At 28.0% G+C, this 22,728-nt stretch overlaps 2 protein-coding genes across 3 annotated transcripts in view; one reads left to right on the top strand and one right to left on the bottom strand.

Moving 5' to 3' along the window:
• Nucleotides 1-17,097, top strand: part of LOC127285400 (putative fatty acyl-CoA reductase CG5065) — a 40,227-nt gene extending 23,130 nt beyond the window's left edge. For both annotated transcript variants that reach the window (XM_051311394.1, XM_051311395.1), the window contains 4 exons: nt 813-1,061; nt 1,252-1,428; nt 3,166-3,246; nt 15,214-17,097. In XM_051311394.1, the coding sequence (XP_051167351.1) occupies nt 813-1,061; nt 1,252-1,428; nt 3,166-3,246; nt 15,214-15,343 (637 nt within the window). In that variant the 3' untranslated portion in view covers nt 15,344-17,097. The remainder of the gene's footprint in view (nt 1-812; nt 1,062-1,251; nt 1,429-3,165; nt 3,247-15,213) is intronic.
• LOC127285408 (afadin- and alpha-actinin-binding protein-like) overlaps nt 1-22,728 on the bottom strand; it is a 100,809-nt gene that overhangs the window by 26,502 nt on the left and 51,579 nt on the right. The window lies entirely within an intron of this gene.

Consider the following 22,728-nt stretch of genomic DNA (forward strand, 5'->3'; position numbering starts at 1 on the left):
GGTTTTCTGTGTCATTATTTATTTCGTTTTTGAAGGATGAAATTTTATTTGCAATTAATTCATTTAATCTGGGTTTACCTAAATTTATGTTTTGGACATTGACGGATATATGCAAAGTATGCACCTAAAACGTTTAATTTTTGTACTTCGTCGGTCACAATAACTTCATTATTTTCATTGATTGTCAATTTTGTTATATCTAATTATGCGTCATTAGTGAGCTTTCTTTTATCCAGGCTAACTCGCAAGCTATTAATTTTATTTCTTTATTTATTTCTTTTTTAATTTCATGAAGTAAGTATTGGTACATTTCTATTTCGTCTGTAATTCTATCTTTTTTCTTTTGTAATCTGAGGCGCTTCACCGTCCGAACTATATCATCGGTTGCTTATTTTACATTTTAACATCATTATTAAACAATATCCAGTACGTATGTTATTGAAAAACATATAATATATATATATATATATATATATATATATATATTAAGTGGGAATTACCGCAGCAGTAGAAAAATTTCAAGTTAGTAAACAAACATCTTTAACCTCCAAAGTTATATTTATTTACAAATTCAGAGATTTCACTAATGCATTTGATCAAATAAATAGCACATTTAATTAGAGATTCACATTTATCTCGGCTTTTTGCCCAACCCTGCTAACAAGTGGAAACAGAAATAACGGTGCATTTGCGATTCCCCTTTTGAACAAGCGTGAGTTGGAAAAGGAAAGAGATGTGTTTATGTCCTTTTCTATCTCATGCTACAAATACGTGTAAAGTTAATTTATTATGCTTATGTGTTTTTAATCTAGCATAACAAGGGATCCTAGCGTTCATGTCTACAATTGCTGTTCAGCTGAAGTTAAGGCCGTAAGTACAAGCGAAGTGATTGAAATGGGCCTTAAAGTTAATAAGGAAATACCTTTGGAAGGAGTTTTATGGTTTCCAAGTGTCACTATAACTAAAAATAAAACCTTATTTTACTTTTTGATGATAATTTACCATCTACTGCCTGCTTACTTTATTGATGGTTTGTTAAAAACAACAGGAAAGAAGCCTATGTAAGAATTCATTTATAATTTCAACGCCTGCTGTTGGTAAAATGTTAACTCGGAACTCAGTTTAATATGATACTTATAATATAATTTATTATTTCTTTGATATACTTATACTAGATTAATTATTATTATTATTGTTTTAATAATTGTTTTATATTCATCTAGATTACCACTATTAAAATGGCTTTTACAGGTTGGTTCGAATTCAAAGAAAAGTTTATAACGCCATTAGTTCTCTGGAATATTTTTTAATGAATGTTTGGAAATTCAAAAACAAGAATTTTTTAGATCTTTTAGAAAATTTACCACCCAATGATGTAGCAGATTTTGGATATGCATATTTTTCATTAGACATTAGTGAATACTTCAGGTAAGTCTACCAGTCTGTCCGTCATTTATGTCGAAAAAAGTTGAAGGTCAGGTCAAAATCAGTTTATAATGTAGAGCCAAAGTACACAAAAAAATATATTTTATTCATTTGTCTCAGAGTCTAATATCTTTTTATTTTTTTCAAATAAATTTTCTTTAAAACAAACTAATATTTATTTGGTTTTGAAACAAATATATTTTTTTCAGGGTGTATATTTCATGTAAGGTTGAAGTAGGCTTAATTTAGGGTCTCTGTAGGGTTGAAATATATGAGGGGAAATTTGCTAGTAAAAATTGTGCACACTTGACTACAACTACACATATTACCATTATTACCTTAGTATTACACTTTTTACAAGTATTACATACTACTATCAAAATATTACTGTATTACAAAGTTTTACACATATATTACTGAGTATTACCCTTTATTACAAAAAATATTACACGTCAAATAGCACTTTCTTATACGTAGAACTTTCAATAAAATTATTATTTAAGAGCAAAACTTTAAAATAAGAAATAAAGAAATAAATAATTAATTATTTTTAAATATTAGGGTAAGTACATCAATTATGACGAGATCATCAATTACGCTGCGTTCATAAAAAATAACTATTATTACTATTATATTTAATATAATTGTTGCGAAATGATTAAAAAAAATTATTTTAATCTTTTTTTTGATACAATTACTAATGAAGATGCACATTTAAACAATTATTAATTAAATTTTTTGAGATCAAATTTTTTCTCTCGCCGTAATTGAAACATTTTTAATATTTCCATTGGCTCTAATTTCGGCAGGAAAAGTATCTTCAAAATATACGTAATTTTTGTCACCGAAATTGCTACAGCGAAACTGATACAATAAACGCGCCGCAATAGAAAATTACGGTATTAGTTTTAATTTCTCATATTTGTTTAAATAATCGATTTTTATAAAGTTAAACATTTTTTTAACATCTAAATAACGTAACCTTTTAGTTTAATAAGTCTTAAATTGAGTTTATACAATAGAAATGTCGAATTTTCTATTTCAAAGGTGTTTTGACTCGAATCGCGCCGCAATTAGTGCATTTACCCTACTTATAAAAGAAAATAATTTTCTCTTTTTTAAAACGTAAATAACTATTATTTCAAATGTTTTGAAATTTCTTTTAAAGAACACGATAAATATAACTCATTTGTTTTTATTTTTAGACGAGGAACTGAACAAATATAATTTTCTATATTATAATATCCGTGAGCATCCATGTTTAAAACGTTTAATATTTGGTTTTTTGCTATCTTAAACCACGAACACAAACTACCTAAGCCTCGTGCATTTTGTTTCGGTGTAATTACAGGAGCAGATATCTTACTGTACTCGATTTTTTTTACTTATTCCGGTAAGGCAGATCAAAGCTAAAATTCGGCCAATTACTAAAGAACCATCTTCTTATTTGATTCTGTACACATTCGATACCGCCACCTACAGCAAAGTTGTTATACTTCAGCATCAACTGCCGCGCTACATTTGAATAAGTGTTTAAAATTTTTACTTATATTAACATTTTTTGGATTGATTTTCTTTAAATTTTTTAAGGTATTACACCATAATTCCACAATATTACTAGTATTACACAGTATTACATGATATTATTACCAGGCAAGTGTACACTTGACTACCAGAGTAAATTCCCCCTCGTCTTTATATTATGCATTATTTATTTAAATGTCTTCTTAATTTTTACAGGAATTGTATCATTGGAGCAAAAAAATATTTGCTAGGAGAAAAAATGGAAAATTTAGAAGAAGCGAAAATTCATTATGAGAGGTAAGAAGTCAAAAATATTTAACAATCAATTAATTAAAGACATTAAACACAGAAAAATCAATTTTCTAACTAAAAGCAATTAGAAAACTTTTTCAGAAGTATATTTTTTTAGTAGTTTCGTAAATACTGTATAATAATTTTTAAATAATACGCAGTAATCTCATTAAGAATAATAGAGACATTGAATTATATAATTATAGAATAGTCTTAATAAGATAAAATGCTCTCTAAATCTAAATTAGTCATTTTTAAATAATTCACAGTCATTTTTGACTAATTCAAATAGGGCGGATTCGATTACTGTGAATTAGTCAAAAGTTACTAATTCAATCTGCAACTAATCTACCACTAAATGAATTAGAAGTTTCAGTTTCTAGATAGGTATGAAAATTCGTTACAAAATGTCTTTTATAAGCAAATTGACATAAACTCGTTGTCTATAGATAGATCGTCTATAGATTAGATTTTATTTCTCCATTGTGTACTTTTTACAAAGTTTTAGAATTTTTTTCTAAAAAGATATATACATCAACATAATGAACAAACGTAAAATAGAACATAAAAAAATACAAAATAAACTCGTTGTCAAATCGCTAATAAATAAGGTAAAGTCGATTTGTTTTCTATACAAATTTAATTATTATATAAATTTGTAATTAGAGTCTTATAAATATGCCAATAATGATTTAAATTTGTTAATTAAATTATTTAACATTAACATAACAACAATAGTTTGGTGTCTATAAGATATAGACATAGATATTTCTATAAGTATTGCCATCTATACAAACATTTGAAGAACTGAGTTTGAACACATTCAATTTGATCAAAATATCAATATCATCATTATTAATAATATATTACTAAATTAATTATATGTCAATTTTGGTAAACATAACCTACAAAACCTAATTGTTATGTCTGGACATAAAGAAAAATAAATATTTTTTTCATAATTACTTAATAGAAAATAATTACTTGTGCATTTGTTAAACTGATTTTTCTTTGGTTGGAACAGAAAAATGTTGTATAATAAATTAAAAAATTTACAATTAAGCTATTTTTGCTTATTTTGATGTATGCACATATCATGACTGACAAATTAGAAGAAAATCCCTACAATTCATTTAGTCATTAAAAGTGACTATTTTTTTAGTAGAAAAAGCACTACTAATTAATTCAGTAATAAAAAGTGACTATTTTTTTAGTAGAAAGTGATGAAACAACTAATTCATTAGTAAAATATGGTGTTACTAATTCAATTAGTAAAATTTTGACTAATTTAGATTTAGAGAGTGGATAGTGGAGTACAATGAATTACTTTTTTTCAAAGTCGTAGTAATATTTCAATTTAAAAAATTTTAAGCACTTTTTTTGTATCTGGGTCGTTTTCTTCAATACCTTAGTTCGAATTGAACTATGTGGATAGTAAAGGTATATAAGTTGTTTTGTGCATAGTATATATTAATTTTTCTACGTACACAATTATATTATAAAGAGGACCCTACTGTTAATTCCCATATGAGATCCTTTGTAAGATTGCTTATGGTTTCTTATATAAGATTCTATACGAAATCTGATAAGGACATCTCGTAAGAAGAATCTTATCAGTGTCCATACAGGATTCCATATAGGATCCCATATGGGCTCGAAATTTTAAAAAATAAGATTTGTGAATATCTCAAAAACGGTAAGAGACACGTAAAATCTGACAAAATTTCGAGTTCATTTTATATAAAGAAAAATTTTTTTTTGTTTAAAACCTAAAATATGTCTCATTCTTTTTTTTAAATAACTACTACATATACCCATGTGGGATCCTATGTGAGATCTCATATAGAATTCTATATGGAATTTCCATATAGGATTCTCGTAAGATCTCATGTAGTATCTCATATGAGAAACCATAAGTGATCTTATACGGGATCTCATTCGGGAATTTACAATAGGAAAGAGTCAGAAATTATACATATATTTTTAGTACCAAAGTTTATTTTTACTTTTTAACAATTTTTTTTAAAAAAACACAAAAATTTGAGCGAAATATACCGCCTTACTATGGTAAAAATAAGAAAAAAATTTATGGAAGCCAGTATAAAATATCAAAAAAGTACAAAAATTCAAATAAACGTTAAAATGTAATAAAATACACAAAAGATGTTTTAAAAATATTTCTAATAGATAATTAATTAGCAATTCTGTTAAATATTAATAAATTTTAAATTCTTATTTTAAGAAAAAAGATATTGAAAAATAATAAACTTTTTTGTAATTTTCATTAGCGCATGATTTTATTTTTTTCTTTCACTTACTTTTAAAATTTTGATTATTATTTCGTGGTCGATAATTGATTCTCAATCGCTTATCAAATTTCATTATTATTAACTCGAAACACTAAAATTAACAAAACAAAAAAATGTCAGTGCGCTAATCGAGTTCTTTATATGATTTATACAAGATACCATGGATTACTGAATACTTCTTAAAAGAAAGACAATGACAATGCGGTGTTCAAAATTTGTCCGCAAGACTTGTTTGGTCGATGATAAACTCGTTAGAGAGAAACTGGGTTACATAACTTGAAAGAACTTAGAGCACCTTTGCAATCAAAAATTAAAGCTATATATACCAAAACGATTACCGTCGCTGCCGACCCCGTTTATCTTCTATCATCTAAAGATACATTTTTTATATATACAAAACAAATACAAAATTTTATTTCTTCAATCTGTTAGGGTAAATAAACAATTATTTGTTTTTTTATATATGCACAATATGATTAAAAATAAACAAAAACTGGGATAAAATAACTACAGTATATCCTTCACGTAATGAAATATTCTTATTTCAAGGCAAATGTTGCAAGGTTATAAACATATTTTTCACAAAAATGAAAAAAAATATAATATTATTAATAGAAATATGAAAGCAATTAAGAAAATATGAATTTTCCAAATTTTATCATTTTATAACATTCTTTTTATTTTACTGTAAATTCAATTTAAGAAATAATAACAACTTCTCAAACATTTTCGAAATAATTATAAAGTATAAGATATAACTTATTTAATTATTAAATAGATAACTGTATGAACATTACTCTCTGACAAAACATTCTATTTAACTTCAGAGGAATCCTATTATGTAAAGCAGATTTTCCTATTTAAATTTTTTTCCAAAAGAATTTCTTTTATTAATAAAAAATAAATCATTTAACCCTCCTACTGTTTAATTAAATAGCAAAAAATCCGTACCAAAACGGTTCATTTTATTTTGCATAGAAAAAGCAACAAGGGTCCAAAGGCAGCCATTGTTTACGTTGGCGTTTGCAGCCCGAGACGTGAACGAGTGCTAGCAAACGTCAACGTAAACAATTGGCTGCCTTTGAACCCATGTTACTTACGATACTTTTTTTATTCCAAAGGCACAAACGTCGCGATTTTAGGTTATCTGAGGGCCGGGTGAAAAAGCCATTCATTTGTTCTACTCACGAAGTATTATAAGGAGCACTCACTCTATTGGCCGTTTCGGAAAATTCTGGTCACATGTTTTTCCGATTCAATTAATGAAGTGTCCCATAACGATACTAACAACCCTAGCGGGAAAATTAATTACTACAGGTCACGTGATTTTATCGTCTGCTATGCTTGAATGTTTGTTGTTTGTTTACACTGTATTCAGCAGCAGTATTTAGTACGGGCCGGTTTTGAAATTTAATTTTGATTAGTTTAAACAAGTTGTTTATTTGTAAATATTTGAATGGACAAACTACTCTCTAAATTTGAATTAGCTAAAATTTCACTATTTGAATCAGCGAATAAAGTTTTCACTGCAAATCAGCGGATACAGCTAATAAAATAGCGAAACATGAATCGGCGAACGTCGGTCATTTTCGTCGGAAGATAAATTTATTTTTAAAATGGAGTATTCCGCTGATTGAAATAGTTGTTAGTCGCTGATTCCCAGCTGCATACTTATAGCTTTTTCAATCAGCGACTATTCGCTGCCAATCAGCGGATTTTAGCTGATTCAAATTTAGAGAGTATATTCATCGAATTTTCCATTATTTTCTGTGTACAGATGGGTGACAGATGGTGATATAACCTAAAAATTGTAATAGTATTTTTATAAATACATGAGATGTAAAAATGTAAATTATATAAATAATTTTTTTATACTCTCTAAATTTGAATCAGCTAAAATCCGCTGATTGGCAGCGAATAGTCGCTGATTGAAAAAGCTATAAGTATGCAGCTGCGAATCAGCGACTAACAACTATTTCAATCAGCGGAATACTACATTTTAAAAATAAATTTATCTTCCGACGAAAATGACCGACGTTTGCCGATTCGTGTTTCGCTATTTTATTAGCTGTATCCGCTGATTTGCAGTGAAAACTTTATTCGCTGATTCAAACAGTGAAATTTTAGCTAATTCAAATTTAGAGAGTACACATGGAAATCTATAAATTTAAACAAAATTCATAAATTGCAGAATATACACTTTTATTTAATCTTGACAAGTAATGGAAAACACATAAAAATAAGACATAAATCAATTCCAACTTATCACGTTTATGTTCTCACAAAATTCTTTCCACAAATTGTTATTTTTTTATATGTGCACTTTTTTATTTTTTTATTTCATTTATTTGTCATATTAAACTCAATAAAAATCATCATTTCACAAAGTCAACAGTCTTTATTTACGAGCAATAGCAGACGATATTAGGCGCAGACATATTGTGAAAAACTATAAAGTACATAGCTTTTCCTGTAGAGGCGTCCTAATCGTTATGGGACATTTCTCTAATTGATTTGGCGAAACCGTGGCTATCTGCTAAAGTGGAGTGAGTGCTCCTTATAATACTTCGTGGTTCTACTGTTTGAAAATGGTGTCCATTTTTACCCTAGGGCAAAAATAACACATGAGCCAGCTGTTCATTTTTACCCTAGGGAAAACATGGACGCCATTTTCAGGCGGAAGAATAAATGATTGGCTTTACACCCGGACGACAGGTATCTAAAAGCGCCATGTTTGTGCCTGAGGGATAAAAAAATTTTTTTATCTTTGCTTATATATATTTCTGAAATATCTAGACCATCACCTTCAATTTCCAATTTGGATCATGCAAATCCGTTGTTTTATTGACAAGATATAAAGTATTTACTCACCCCGAGTTATCTTGGGTCTAACAGAAGGGGGGTTAAAATGAATCTTATAAGATTTCAATTTACTGCCAAAAGAAAAAATTTAAACAACAAACTAAAATTAATTTAATATTATTAAATGCAGTAAATAAAAAACAATAAATAATACTTTCATAACATTTTATGAATATTTTTTAGAAACTTAATGTAATAAGGGGTCGTCCATAAAATTACGTCACACTTTAAGGGGGAGGGGGAGTCAGTTAATTTGTGACAAACATAACAAAAATGGCGATTATGTACGCAACAGTGAGTGACATGAGAAAGGGGGGGGGTAAAAAAAGGTAAAAAAATGTGTCATTTTTTGCAATTTTTTCGAAAAAAACCCGATTTTTTTCCTTTCTAGCTCGTAACTATCAAATCCAATCGGTCTCGCTATATTTTTCCTGTAATCTACACGAGAAAATACGTATGTGTACCAAATTTCAGCTCTCTATATTAAATACTGTAGCCGCAAGGGGGGGTACAAACCTGGGACGGACGCAAGAGTCTTTGCATAAGAGTTCCGTCTATACACCGAAGGTGTATGGAACCCTAAAACTGCAAATATTTGTTAAATAATTTATCAAACAGAAACTTTAATTCATAGGGCTGCAGAAACACAAGTAAAAAATGACAAACTAAGAAAATAAGACATGCTAAATATGGTAATTTCTTTATAAGCGATATATCTGACAGTTTAGTCAATTCTGAGAAACTGATGTGGGCCGGTTTGCTTTACACTACCCTAAAATTAATTAAATTTTAAAAATAATAAAACAAAGAACATTTATTATTTCTTACATAATATTATAAATTTACGTTTCTTTAGTTATTTATTTTCTAAACATATTTTCTTAAAAATTACGAAATTGAAGAATTCGACTTTATCAGCAAAGTGACATCTATTAGATGTCATTAAAACTCCTTGGTTCATAGTTAGGTGTTTCATGTGATAATTATATCGATATGATTTGTCGACAAATAATTATCAATTTTTGAATTAAATTTGATCTGTAAAAATAAGAGGCTTGGTCGTTCAGGCTGTGTTGGCATGGTGCATTAGTCGGCAGAAGTCCCGCGTTAGGCAGCAACTAAGAAGGTTCGAGTCCTCACAGATGCACAGTGTACTCGAGCACGCAGCTTATTTTTTCAGATCAAAATTAATTCAACAATTGATAATTATTTGTCGACAAATCATATCGATATAATTATCACATGAAACACCTAACTATGAACCAAGGAGTTTTAATGACATCTAATAGATGTCACTTTGCTGATAAAGTCGAATTCTTCAATTTCGTAATTTTCAAAAATCTTAATCAGCAATAAATATAGTATTTCTATATAAAATATATCTAACATATTTTCTTAAATTGTTTATTAATATAATATTACACCACAACTATTTATAGAAAAAAGAATAGAAATATTTAAAAAATTAATTTTAACATGAAACTTTATATGTGAATACGTGAAAGAAACGTAAAGTGTGATTAAATTGTGGCCTCGATCATTATGTGGGATCCCCAGGCAGAGAGAGTAATTCATATGAATTTCTATGCGGGCATAGTAGTAACAGACATTTCAGAAGAACGTGTCATGCATTTTTATTTTATTTATTTTAAAAAACAAATCGTCATATTTGCTTAAAACTTATATTATTCTGAGGTTTTCGGGGTTGATAATTTCAAATTGGGCATCATTTTTTTAAATTAAAAATTGCATTAATACCAAGATTTACTATCACTTGCTAATAGAGCTTGTTACTGATAATAAAATTAATAAAATTTTATTGAAAAACAAGAGAAAGAATAGAGAGATCTCGCGCGCATCGTTAACTACGTTTGGTTCTGGTAGACAAATTGTTATGAAACTTAGTATATAAGGGTTTTTGGGGTCGATGAATTCACCCACACAGCACGCAAAATTCCCTAAAACTTGACAGAACCTCATATGGCGAGGTTAGGAAACTTTAGTGGCAAGGTTCATACAAGTTTGTGTCGATGTTTAAATATCCACATGAAAAGAATATTCACACGAAACTTTGAGGAAATATTACACATAAATATTCACGTGCAATGTTCAGTCAATGTTTTGTCAATATTGAAATTACATTTTCGCCTAGTTATAAAAATTTTATTTACTAATATAATAAGTATAGGTGAATATTTACACAACATTGACTGAACATTGCACGTGAATATTTATAGTGTAATATTTCCTCAAAGTTTCGTGTAAATATTCTTTTCATGCGGACATTTAAACATTGACACAAACTTGTATGAACCTTGCCACTGAAGTTTCCTAACCTTGCCGTGTGAGGCTCTGTCAAGTTTCCGGAAATTTTGGGTGCTGTGTGGGCAAATATGACCTCAAAAAAATAATTAAAAATGGCAGATATATTTTTTAAAATTTATGCGGAATTTAATAAAACTTTTAATATAAGGGTTTTTGGGGTCCTCTGAATTCAAAACTGACCTCAAAAATAAAATTCAAAATATCGGACATATTTTGTTTAATTTATGCGAAAATCAATAAAAATTAGTATAAGGGGATATTTTTGGATATTAAAGATCAAATTTGAATTCAGCACCTTCGAAAACCCCTTTATATCAAGTTTCATTAAAATCCGTTAAAATTTAAAAAATTATGTTCGCCATTTTTTATTTTTTAATTTAAAGGTCAAATTTGAATTCAGCGACGCCAAAAACTCTTATACGCACCTAATGTGGGTTAAATTGAAAAAAAAAATTTTCGTGATTTTTACTTGTTTTTCAATGTTATACTACTTAAAAATAATTATTTAATTATTACTTAACCAAATATCATTAATACCCGGACAACTCGGATGTGTGTCCGAATAATCCGGAGAGGTCACCTTGACGAAAAAGCATAAACTTGCAGGGCCGTAGGAAGTTTTATTTTGCCTTCGATTGAAATACATAACCAAAGTCTGACAGTTAACCAACAATATTGAGGTTAAACGCATAAGACGTGAGAAAAGAAAATATTAATTAAGTGAGAAATATTAATTATTTTTCATAAATAAAACAAATTTTACTCAGCAAAATTGTCACACAGTTTATTAATTTTTATCATATTCATATAACACTAATAAATAATTGCAAAATAATACATTAAATTAAGGCGGGGAACGGACTCTTTAATAGATGCGCTACTGCGTTCATAGATACTTCCCTTTTCTCCTCACCCCATTTTAGCGCCAAAGCTTTCCAAATAATCAGTTTCCGAATAACTGGCGTTCCAGTGTACATAGAAAATTTAATTCATTTTGTGTTAAGATAATTACGACACAACGTATATATGTGTCGCTGACAGTGAATGGGTTAAATGAGAAATTAATATTCAATATCAAATTTGTAATTCTGTTAAAATTTGCTTGCTTTTCGAGATTCTTGATCCTTTCCATAATTTTTGAACACCCTGGTTTTAATAAATAAATATAGGGGAGACTGGGGCAAACCGGCCGAGTGTTAGTTTCTCAGAATTGGTCAAACTTTAAATATATGTCAATTATAAATTTGAAAAGACTATATTAATAATAACTTATTTCTTCAGTTTGACATTTTTTGATTGTGTTTATGCAATTTTATAAACAAAAGTTTGTTTTTTCGCTTCCGCTAGAAATTTTTACGAATCTGTTCCTAAGCAATTTGTGAGAAAATCGTGTAATATTTATTGAAATTGTTTTTTAGGTTTAAAAGGTGCATGCCTCAGTTAAATTTATCGGTATATTATTTAATGATTTTGCTAAGCATTTTTTTATACAGGTCTTAATTGTCAAAATGGGCCTGTGGGGCAAACCGACTTATGTCTGTTTCCCTTGCAACAGAAATTCACGAAAATTATTACCTATCGGCTAAAAAACTTCGTGCACGCTTTCGTAAATCTTTGTCCACTTTACGGAGATTTACGAAGTTTTACAAAGTTCACCGACAGACGTTTCTTCCTGAACGACAACAATTAGTTAAAAATATTTGTTTTATAATAAATAAGATGTTTCTTTAATTGTAATTTAATCCTTTCTTATTATTTTCCTTATTAGGGAGATTGTTTATTGATTTTTTATATTTAGTGACGTTTTCCTTACAACTAATTCTCTATACAAAAAAAAAATAAAATAAACTGGCCGGTTTACCTCAGGGGTGGGGCAAACCGGCCAGTTTGAAAATTGTTTTAAAATTGATGCAGCAGCTAAACAATACATTTTAAAGTACATGTGTCTCTAGGAAAAAGTTGCGCAATTAGATGATCTTTCCAACAAGCTATTATAAAAGGTTTTTCATTAGTTTCTTTAGTTACTAGAGCCTTACAACTGTTAACATGGCGTATAAATAATTTATTGAATGAATAATATAATTATGATATTTAATTAGTTTTCTAAAATTAATTATTTTAAATTAGCACGCGCGCTATTTCAACTACTTGGACATGCGCAGTTCCTTTTATCCCTACTTGTGAGTAAATCTTAATGCATAGTTCACCGATTTTCCGCTAGATGAAAATTACATTCTTTGAAACACTTCAGTGAGTACAAATTCGTAGAACATTATTCGTTATAATTAAAGGAAAGGAATTATTAATTATTAGTTATAATTAAAAAAATTGTGAAAAAATGAATTTATTTAATCTTCTGTAGTCTGCAATTATTCTCCCAAGTATAATAGAGCATTTTCAATTATCTAAATAAAAATTTACATTGTTTCAACAATATAACTTTTCCTTGTGATAAGAGCATTTGCCAACTTATAAAGCTTCCAATAACAAAGAAGAGAACAAAATTGTAGGATTTATTTTATTACAGCATATGAAGTGCAAATCGTATATGCAAAAATGTGCTGAAGTTAATTTGCCAACTTACTTGACGACTTTCGTTAAGATTGCAAATGTCACGTGTGTAATTTAGAAAGAAAAGAATATTGTTTATATAAAAATCAAGGTTTAAAATCATATCTGATGACATTATGACGTCTTTAAAAAAACGCAGTCAAATAAATTTACAAATTTAGATATTTTTTAGGATATCCTTGTTGATAAACACAATTTATATTTGAGAAAGATTATACTGTAATCACCACGTAGATAAGTTTAATTTATTCACAGCTTTTGCAGCTGTAAACATTTTTTTATTCAAGTTTGCACTCAAGTCCATTAATTTATGGATACAAAGTAAAGGAAATTTTTTTTCTTCATTCTCATATAAAAGAATAATACATTTTTTCAAAATCTTTCAATGCACTGCAGAGAGATCAAATAAAAATTTTTTTTACATCTTGACTGAAATGTCGAGAGGTGAATGACTTCAGAACATTCGTTCTGTTTAGATTAGAGAAAACACTTTGCTTATATTTTGCACGGTAATTTTACTATATGCACCTGAATTGGAAAGATAGTGTCTCAAGCGTTATAAATAAATTGTTATTACAGGATTTATGAAATAAAAAGTGATTTGCAAATTACGTCATTGGATGCATGTCGAATGGCAACAACCTCCCATCATTCCATTCACATAAAATGTATATGACGATTGCTACGAAAAGCACACGATTAATCCATTTTATTCGACTAAGTCCTAATTAAAATTAAAAAATTTAACATAATTAATGATCGTCTGAGTGACGTAATGGGAAAAACTGTTTGTTTACCACTATCTTTACTAGTTTCTTAATACATAATTATTAGCGTCTAGTTTCCTGCTTTAAAAATAGAATTCCTAATCTTCCTCAACATTTTCAAAACTTGAATTATGATTAATATTTATTATTATGTAATGTACGTATTCTTTTATAAATATATTTCTATTATTATAAGAAAATTTTAGTTGTTTTTACAAAATGTTTTTGACTGAAAAATTATTCTTATTTATTTACCTTATGTTTACTTAAAAGCTTATTTTTTATCATTTTCTTTCTTTTAAATAATTTAATTGTAACTTATTATTTTATTTTGTAATTAAACTTAGTTTAAACATAATTTTGGTTAGGGTTCCGTTAATAAATATTGACTTTAAAAGCTGAAATTGGTACAAATGATATTCTCATGTGTAGATTGCAAAAAAAATATAGCAATTAACTAAAATTTTTTTTATCGACAAACTCAAAAATTTTATCTTTACCATAGCGTCTACAATTTTTACCCTAAGAATTTAATTTTTGGTTTTCTTATGTATTTTTCACAAGCAAAAAAAAAACAATTTTTGACGTTAGGAGCTGTAATTCGCTTTTTCTAGACGTAAGTTATGGTCCTTTGGATCACTCTTAAACGACTTTGCCACTATTAAATCTTATCTATGTGGCCGAATTTCTAGACTTTAAAATTTTTTTTAGAGATTTTAGAATCGTTTAGATGAAAAAACCGCGGAGAAACATAACTTTAAAGTTAAAATGACCGAAAACCCGAAAACCTTAAAAAAAAAATCAAAGATTGAAATGCGAATATCTCTGTTTTTCTGGGAAATTAAACAGATTTGCTCAAAAAGTAAATTTTCCAATAGAATTATTATTTGGTTAATTAATAAGTATAATAAAATAATAATATAAGTAAATAAATAAGAAAAGTAAACAAGCGTTACTTTTTGTTTGTTAACTTTCATTTACTGAAATTTACTTTATTAAAAAAACAAACTATACCTCAACTGAGAAATAAAACGTTCTGTTTATTTTAAATTAAAATATTTAAAGTGATATGTTTTTCTATTTAATTATTATGTCTCTGATAATTAAGTAATTTTATTTTATTCAATTTTTCTTTTCAGAATGAGATGGATTGACAAAATTGTGAAAGGATGGTTTATAGTTTTCGTATCGTGGCTGATTTTCAAGATAGGAGCCATTAATTATCTCTTTAGAATAATTCAAGATATACTCGATATATTTCAAGCCTAATGACAAGAATTGCTATATTTTAAATAGTCATTCAACGTAACTATAATTTTCAGAAAGTTAAACATTGTACTCGAGAGAATCTAGTTTCTATTCTTCAAATTATTATGAATTTATAAGATAAGGTAGCTTCATTTCGTGAGAATTGATTATAGAATAATAATAATGTATACACTTAAAATAAATCTTAGGGAAATCTAGTAAGGATGTTTTTAATCGGGAATATACTCTCTAAAACTGAATCAGTAGAAATTTTACTAATTCAATCAGTACTTTTCATTTTAACTGAAGTTTCAGTTATTTTTTGAAATTTACTAATATAATTAGTGAATATGCAAGCAATAGAAAATAACTTATGTAAATCAGTAATTTGTATATAACATAACCTTTCAAATTAACTGTTAAATCAGTAGATTTTGCGGCCGCTGCCATATGTTTATATTACTGATTCAATCAGTAAATTTCTACTAATTATCAGTTGCTCAATTCTCGCTATGGCAATTAGTAGATTTCTACTGCTAATCAGTGAAATATGACTGATTCAGATTTAGAGAGTAGACCTCCAGAAGAAATATTTATTTGACATTTGAAAAATTATAATATTATGATTAATTACCCATTTATGGAGCAAAAAAATGGTCCGCGGGAATGTATATAAATAAATAAATTAATTAATAATATCCGCTGGAATAACAGATACTAAGTTTTAAGAAAAAAATTAATAATTTACAAAAATTATTTATTTATATTTTTTACATATATGATTGAAATTTTTTTGATAGCACTTCTTTAATTTCTTTTAAATGATCCAATTTAATTGAATAATAGATTTTTAATAATAATTCTTAACATCTTTAACACAGAGATTTTTAAACAATAAGGCACCATTTTTCAAATGTTGTTATTTGTTTAAAAAAATGTTTCACGATAACCATATTTAAAAAATGGTCTCCCACAGCACTTAAAATGTCAATAATATTGCCATTATTTCTCCAATATTAGAATATAGAATAAATATTGGAAATATTGCTGCAAGTTCAGGTGCTATGTGGGGTGCATTTGTTTAAAAATCCCTGAGGTAAAGATGTTAAGAATTATTAAAAATAAAAAAATAATTCATTTAATTCTGATCGTGTTTAACAAATTTTAAAGAAACAATTAGAAAAAAATGTTGATCATATATGAAAAATATATAAATAAATAATTTTTGTAAGTTTAAAATTTTTTTCTTAAAACTTAGTTTCTGTTCTTTCAGTGGATATTATCAATAATATTTTTAATTTTTAAATATAAAATAAATTTTTTGCAACAATAACCTCTAAAGTTAAATTTTACACACCGAAAAGTGTGTGCAAAGAAGCTCCTTAAGTAGCACGGAATATTGGTTGAATGGCACGGTGATATCAAGCGGGAATATAAACGTGTTTAAAAAAGCACCTACAAAAAATCACAGTAAATATTTTTCTGAATTGAAAAATTTATTTTGCGACGAATTATCATCCCTCAGATCTACTTAAAATTATATTTATTTACTTAATAATAAACGGAACTAACTCTGTCGTACATAAGTACCCTTAATACTAAAAATTGTCAAACACAACTCATAACTTAAACTTATAACACAGTTATACTTTAATATAACTTTGTTAACATTTCTTCGGAATTACTAAACACATTTCTTGAAACTTTGTTATTCTCTCGAACATTAACTTTCATTGTATTTATTCATGAATAAACAAAGCACTTAATTATCAGTACATGGAAACTGTTCCAGAAACCAGTATTCATTTGTCAAGATGAAGACTTATCTTATGAACATTCGGGTGATAATTTACATACCTCTGATAGACAAAAGAATTAATTATTTTTAAAAATGCAAAACTTTAAACATTTTAAGAAATTTTCCAAACTTCTGAAATCTAATAAATTTAATATTATTGGTTTCTAAAACTACTACTATTATTATTACTACATAAAAATTATAATTTTATTAAAATTTTTTATTCTTAACTTTTAATTTCATTTGGTTTATAAGGTTCAGTTTATTTTTATTTAGAAATTGATGAAATAAAAAAAAATTGTAAAAGAAATTAAATAACAAGTGAAGAAAAATTAAAATTACATATTTAAAAATTATTTTTGAATTATTTTTTGTCCTTGAACACTCTTTTTTACAACTGATGTAACACTTTATAACTTTTATTTGTCCAATAAAAGAAATTTTTGCCGTGAGTTGCATCGTTTTATATCTTATTAATTCTATGACGTGTTGAATGCATGAAAAAAATTCTCAAGACTAAACACACGCCTGACGAACACCGAAAACTCGTTTTCTAATTCTGGAAATTTATTGTAGTTTTGATTCGCCTTGCATCTGAATAATTTCAAATAATAATACCAGCTGATAAATTGTTAATTTACACTGAATAGAATTAAATAATTTTCCATTAAATTCAATTTTTTTTAAACTGTGCTAAAATAATAGAACACCAGGTATCACAAAGTTATTACCAAAAACAATATTAAAAGAAAAATTGGTGCTTGGTACTGTTAAAATTTACGAATATTTTTAACAGTTAATGACAAAACTATTGTTTAAAAAGTAAGGTTTATTTATTGCTTGATATAAAAGAAAAAATTTAAATAAATTAAAAATTAAATATAAAATTTCAATACATTCTTAACAATTTTTAATAATCAATTCAGTGATTCTCCGTAAAAATGCATCCCTCGCCGAAAACCAAGAAGCTATAAAAGCATCTTTACACAAATAATTGAAAAACGACCTTCACGAAAATTGCCAGGTACTGTAATGTTCAACAATAGCTCATTTTACTTGGCATTAAATGTACTATCAAAATATTGTGTTGAAAAAAATTCTCCGAGATCGAAATATAACTTAATAACATTATTAAAGTTTTTATTTTGATTAAATGAGTAATACACGGTTAAAAACATGCGCTTTCCCCCTTCCAAACAAAAAAAACAGTTGGTAAAAATAAATATATAAATAATATGCTTTACAAAATATAAAAATGGGAAAAATGATAAAATTAAAAATAATCGAAGATAATCTTAGTAAGCTGTAAAAACGGCAATATTTCAGTGAAATTTAAAGACAAATGATGTTTTAATTACATAGTGTAAATTTAGCTAATTGAAATGAAATAAGAAATATCATTGAAACGCAAGGTCATAATAAAAGCGTCTCTTTACATTAGCACGTGTTTAATTACTTTTTTTTTTAAATAAAGGATAATAAATTCATCTCTCACGTGATGTTGGCATGTTAGAACAGATGTATCTATTACTTTAAATAATTATTTATTATTGTTTAATAGCGTAAAAATAGATACATGAAATTTTAATGTGCGATTTACGTATGGAATCAGAAATTCATAAGATTGTAATTAAGAAATTGTGCGTCAATAGATGAAATAAGTGTCTTCATAAATTTCTGCATTTCCTGGTGGGTAAAATTGTAATAATACATTATAGGAGCCATTACATGACGAGTTTATTGTTTGTAAACAATACTAGAAATCAGTTTCTTTTTTCGATAAGTCTTATTGCAATTACAAAAACTTTAATAAGCAATATTTTTGTCACCCTTCAATTACGAGATTCTTAATTATGAATAATGCTACTTAAAAATTAAGTTCGTGTTGGCATCAACTCTCACTTTCACTTATATTAAAATGAGGCCTATAAACCCATAAAAGTAAATGGTTAGAATTTTCACTTTAAAAAAATTTTCAATCAACAACAGAATATTTCACATTTCTTAAAAATCAGTCATTTTCAAATAAACATTTAAATAATTTATAGTGAATGGTTATTAGTAATTCTTTTTTATGATTACCTGATCTTTCATAGAATTAAAAAAATATGTAAGTGACTCAAATAAGTTAATTTGTACCCATTAAAAGAAAAGAATTAAAAAAATGCCAATGCGTTCATTACTACGATAAGGCTTACATTAATACGTGTGTACATTACTACAAATGTTTTTAATACTAAGCATGATTAGAAATGTACAGGTGGAGCTGAAGTTGATTTCGTCAAAAATAAGCGCTAATATTTAAATTTTATATTATACATAAATCTTATTTATCAAAAACACAAACATTGAAAATGTTTAAATTATATATATATAGGGTAAAATTCCTGTAGCGAACTAAGTAAAAAAAAAGTTGATCGAATCGGGCTGTAACTTGCACAAAGTTTAGCCCTAGGACCAAACATAAAAAAAAATTCGAAAAAAGTTTAATTTTCAAAAAAATGGGTTAAAATTTGAATTAAAAAATTATTTTTGCACCATTCGAAAGAGCAGGAAAAAACATTTCGAAAACATAGAAAATTTTTTTTTCTTTTTTCTGTTTAAAAGTTACATGTCTTTAAAAATTCACTGTTTAAATTTTTTTAAAAAATTCAACCCCCTCGCTCTCCGACAGTTTTTGAAAAAACCTAACATTACTTCGTGGTTAAATTACTCACTCCTAGGGCTAAACTATGTGCAAGTTACAGCCCGATCCGATCAACTTTTTTTTTTTACTTAGTTCGCTACAGGAATTTTACACCATATACCTATATATATATATAGCGAGGATGGTAATTTTGTTTTTGAATTTTAATATTGTCTCCTCTCTCGAAGGCAAGAGTCTTCACGACAGTACCGAGGGTGGATAAAAGGGCTCCCAAGAAGGGTTGACGGGTTTTAGTGGGTCGGGGCTGGTAGTAGTTCGCCAGCTTATTTTGTTTAGTGTTTTCCTTTTTTTTTTTTTTTTACCAACCCCACATAACCTTGGTATGCGGAAGTCAAGGTATCTGTATACAGATTTCCCAATAGTCCCTAAGCAAAAAAAAAAAAAAACTACGTGTCTCCTATTAAGTATTTCATTAACCTAATCATATCTGATAAGGTAGAAATGTAATTGACCAATAGTCAAATTTTTATGTACGAAACTCGTACAAATATTTTTCAGAAACCATGCACGAAAAATATTTGTACGAGTTTCGTACATAAAAATTTGACTGTTGGTCAATTACATTTTTACCTTATCAGATATGATTAGGTTAATAAAATACTTAATAGGAGACACCTAGTTACCATCTTAACTATATATATAAAATGAATAATTATTTCACTATTTTACACAAAGCGGAAATAAATTTTGAATCTCCTTTAATGATAGAACGTCCAACAGCCTTCCGGCAGGATGAAAAAAACTCACGTGAGTCCCTACGAAATCGCTTTATAAAATTAACATGGATTCAGATAATCCAAAAGTAAAATATATCGTTGGAAAGGTAAAAACACAAGCTTTTAGCGCATGTAAACATAAAATTTGTAAAATAAAATCCCTAGGCTAGGGAATTCAAAGAAAAAGAACGTTTTTATAGGGTTTTTTTGACGAATCCAAAAAAATATTTAAACTGAATTTTTTTTAAAATAAACTGTCACATTTTATTCTTTGAAGGCTTCAGAAGAAAATGAGAGTAGTTAGACCGAAAAATATTGGTTTTTGTAGATTTTACAGTGAATTTATGAAAAACTGTTTTTTTGGCTTGTAGCAAACATGCAAAGTTTGAAGGCTTCGAAACATGGTTTAATATTATTTTTTTAAAAGTCTAACGCATGATTTTTTTCGTTTTTACGTCTACTTTAATAAGAAAGGGTGACAGAAAAAAATTTTGAGTTCCCTTTTTACCACCCTCATATATATAGGGCCATCCAAAAAAGCCTTCCGGCAGGACGGGCGCTTGGACGTTCTATCATTAAGTCTTTTATTATACTTTTAGATTAGTGAACAGCTGTTACGTTGTGAAAATAAACATAACCTATTCAGTTAAAGACACCTGATTGGTCGCAATAATTAGCGCGAGATAATTTTAAAATATGTAATACATCTTAATAACATTTACATCATATAATATATTATTTTTAGTTATACGTAAAATAATTATGAAAATAAAACTTTATTTTTCTTTTCTTGCGTGAACAGCTGCAACTCCTTCTTGAGTCTCTTGTTCAATTGGCTTTAATTTTCTTTGTATATTGGTTGGTTTCCATTGTACTCACTCGCCCATGGAGTAGTATAAGGAGACCCGACGACATACATTCATAGTGGACTGATTTTCGGTTTTCTAATTCACAGCGTTTGTCAAAAATGCTCAGCTAGCGCTCCTCGCGGAGAAAGGAGGCAATAAATGTCGTCTGCTACAATGTTATGTTCATGACATATTAGAAACAAAAATGGTTTGTTTATTATTTAAAAGCATTAAATAATTATATAAAATATCCATTTAATTACAAGTATCTGTTGAGCAATATGAAGGATGAATTTTTACCTCATGACAGATGGTGTTACACAGAAGGTGATGGTGATTTTATAGGATTTGCAAAAATAGAAAAAGACGCATCAGTGAGAAAAAAAGTTGTTATGTATCATTTTAACACTTACACAAAACAAATTTTTGACAAATAACTATTTCACAAAAAAATTAATATATGTACAGAGACACTGCCATGATGACATTGTAAAATAAAACAAATTTGTTTGGTTATAAAATTTTGAATATACGCAGTACTTATTTTCTCCGCGAGGAGCGCTAGCTGAGCATTTTTGACAAACGCTGTGAATTAGAAAACCGAAAATCAGTCCACGATGCTTGTCAAATTCTCATGGCCGTCGGGTCTCCTTATACTACTCATGCACTCGCCATTTGTCATAATTCTCGTCAACTACCACACCCTGCTCTAGAGAAAATTTAGTGACTTTATTGTTAACATTAAAAGTTACTATAAAGTTATTTTTCACTAGAGCAGGATGCGGTAGTTGAAAAAATGTTTTTTTGAAAACGTAATAAATTGATAAAATCAAACAATATTCATGTTCAGCGATGAATTCCATGTCGAAATATCCCGTGTAGAAATTTCCCTACCAGGGCCCTGGTATTCCTGGTAGTGAATAATAATCTGGTCCCGATCAGGAACAGTTTAGGGCCACGAGAAAATGTGGATTTCTTGATCAGGGACACATCAGGCGTAGTAGCGTCATACTCCCGTCCGATCCGGCCCCGATCCAAGCTATGGCAAAATTTCTACACGGGATACTCACCTGATTTGTTGCAATTTAATTGTTTTTTACAGCATTGTCAAAACAAGACAATTGTGGTTAAAAAAATAAGTTTTTCAAAAATAACATCGTGGCAACAATAATAAAAATGTACAATTAATTTGGTAGACCACGTATCTACGTTAACATCGATCCGCGAATTAACAAATTATCCCAAGTAGAAATATCCGTAGCTCGCCGTAATTAAACACCGGCATGGTACTGATCCAATACTGGCTGTCGGTATTGACTTTCAGTACTGGCAGTGTA

This window comes from Leptopilina boulardi, unplaced genomic scaffold (assembly GCF_019393585.1).
Source record: "Leptopilina boulardi isolate dan_hultmark-lab unplaced genomic scaffold, ZJU_Lbou_2.1 LbouV2_332, whole genome shotgun sequence".
NCBI lineage: Eukaryota > Metazoa > Arthropoda > Insecta > Hymenoptera > Figitidae > Leptopilina > Leptopilina boulardi.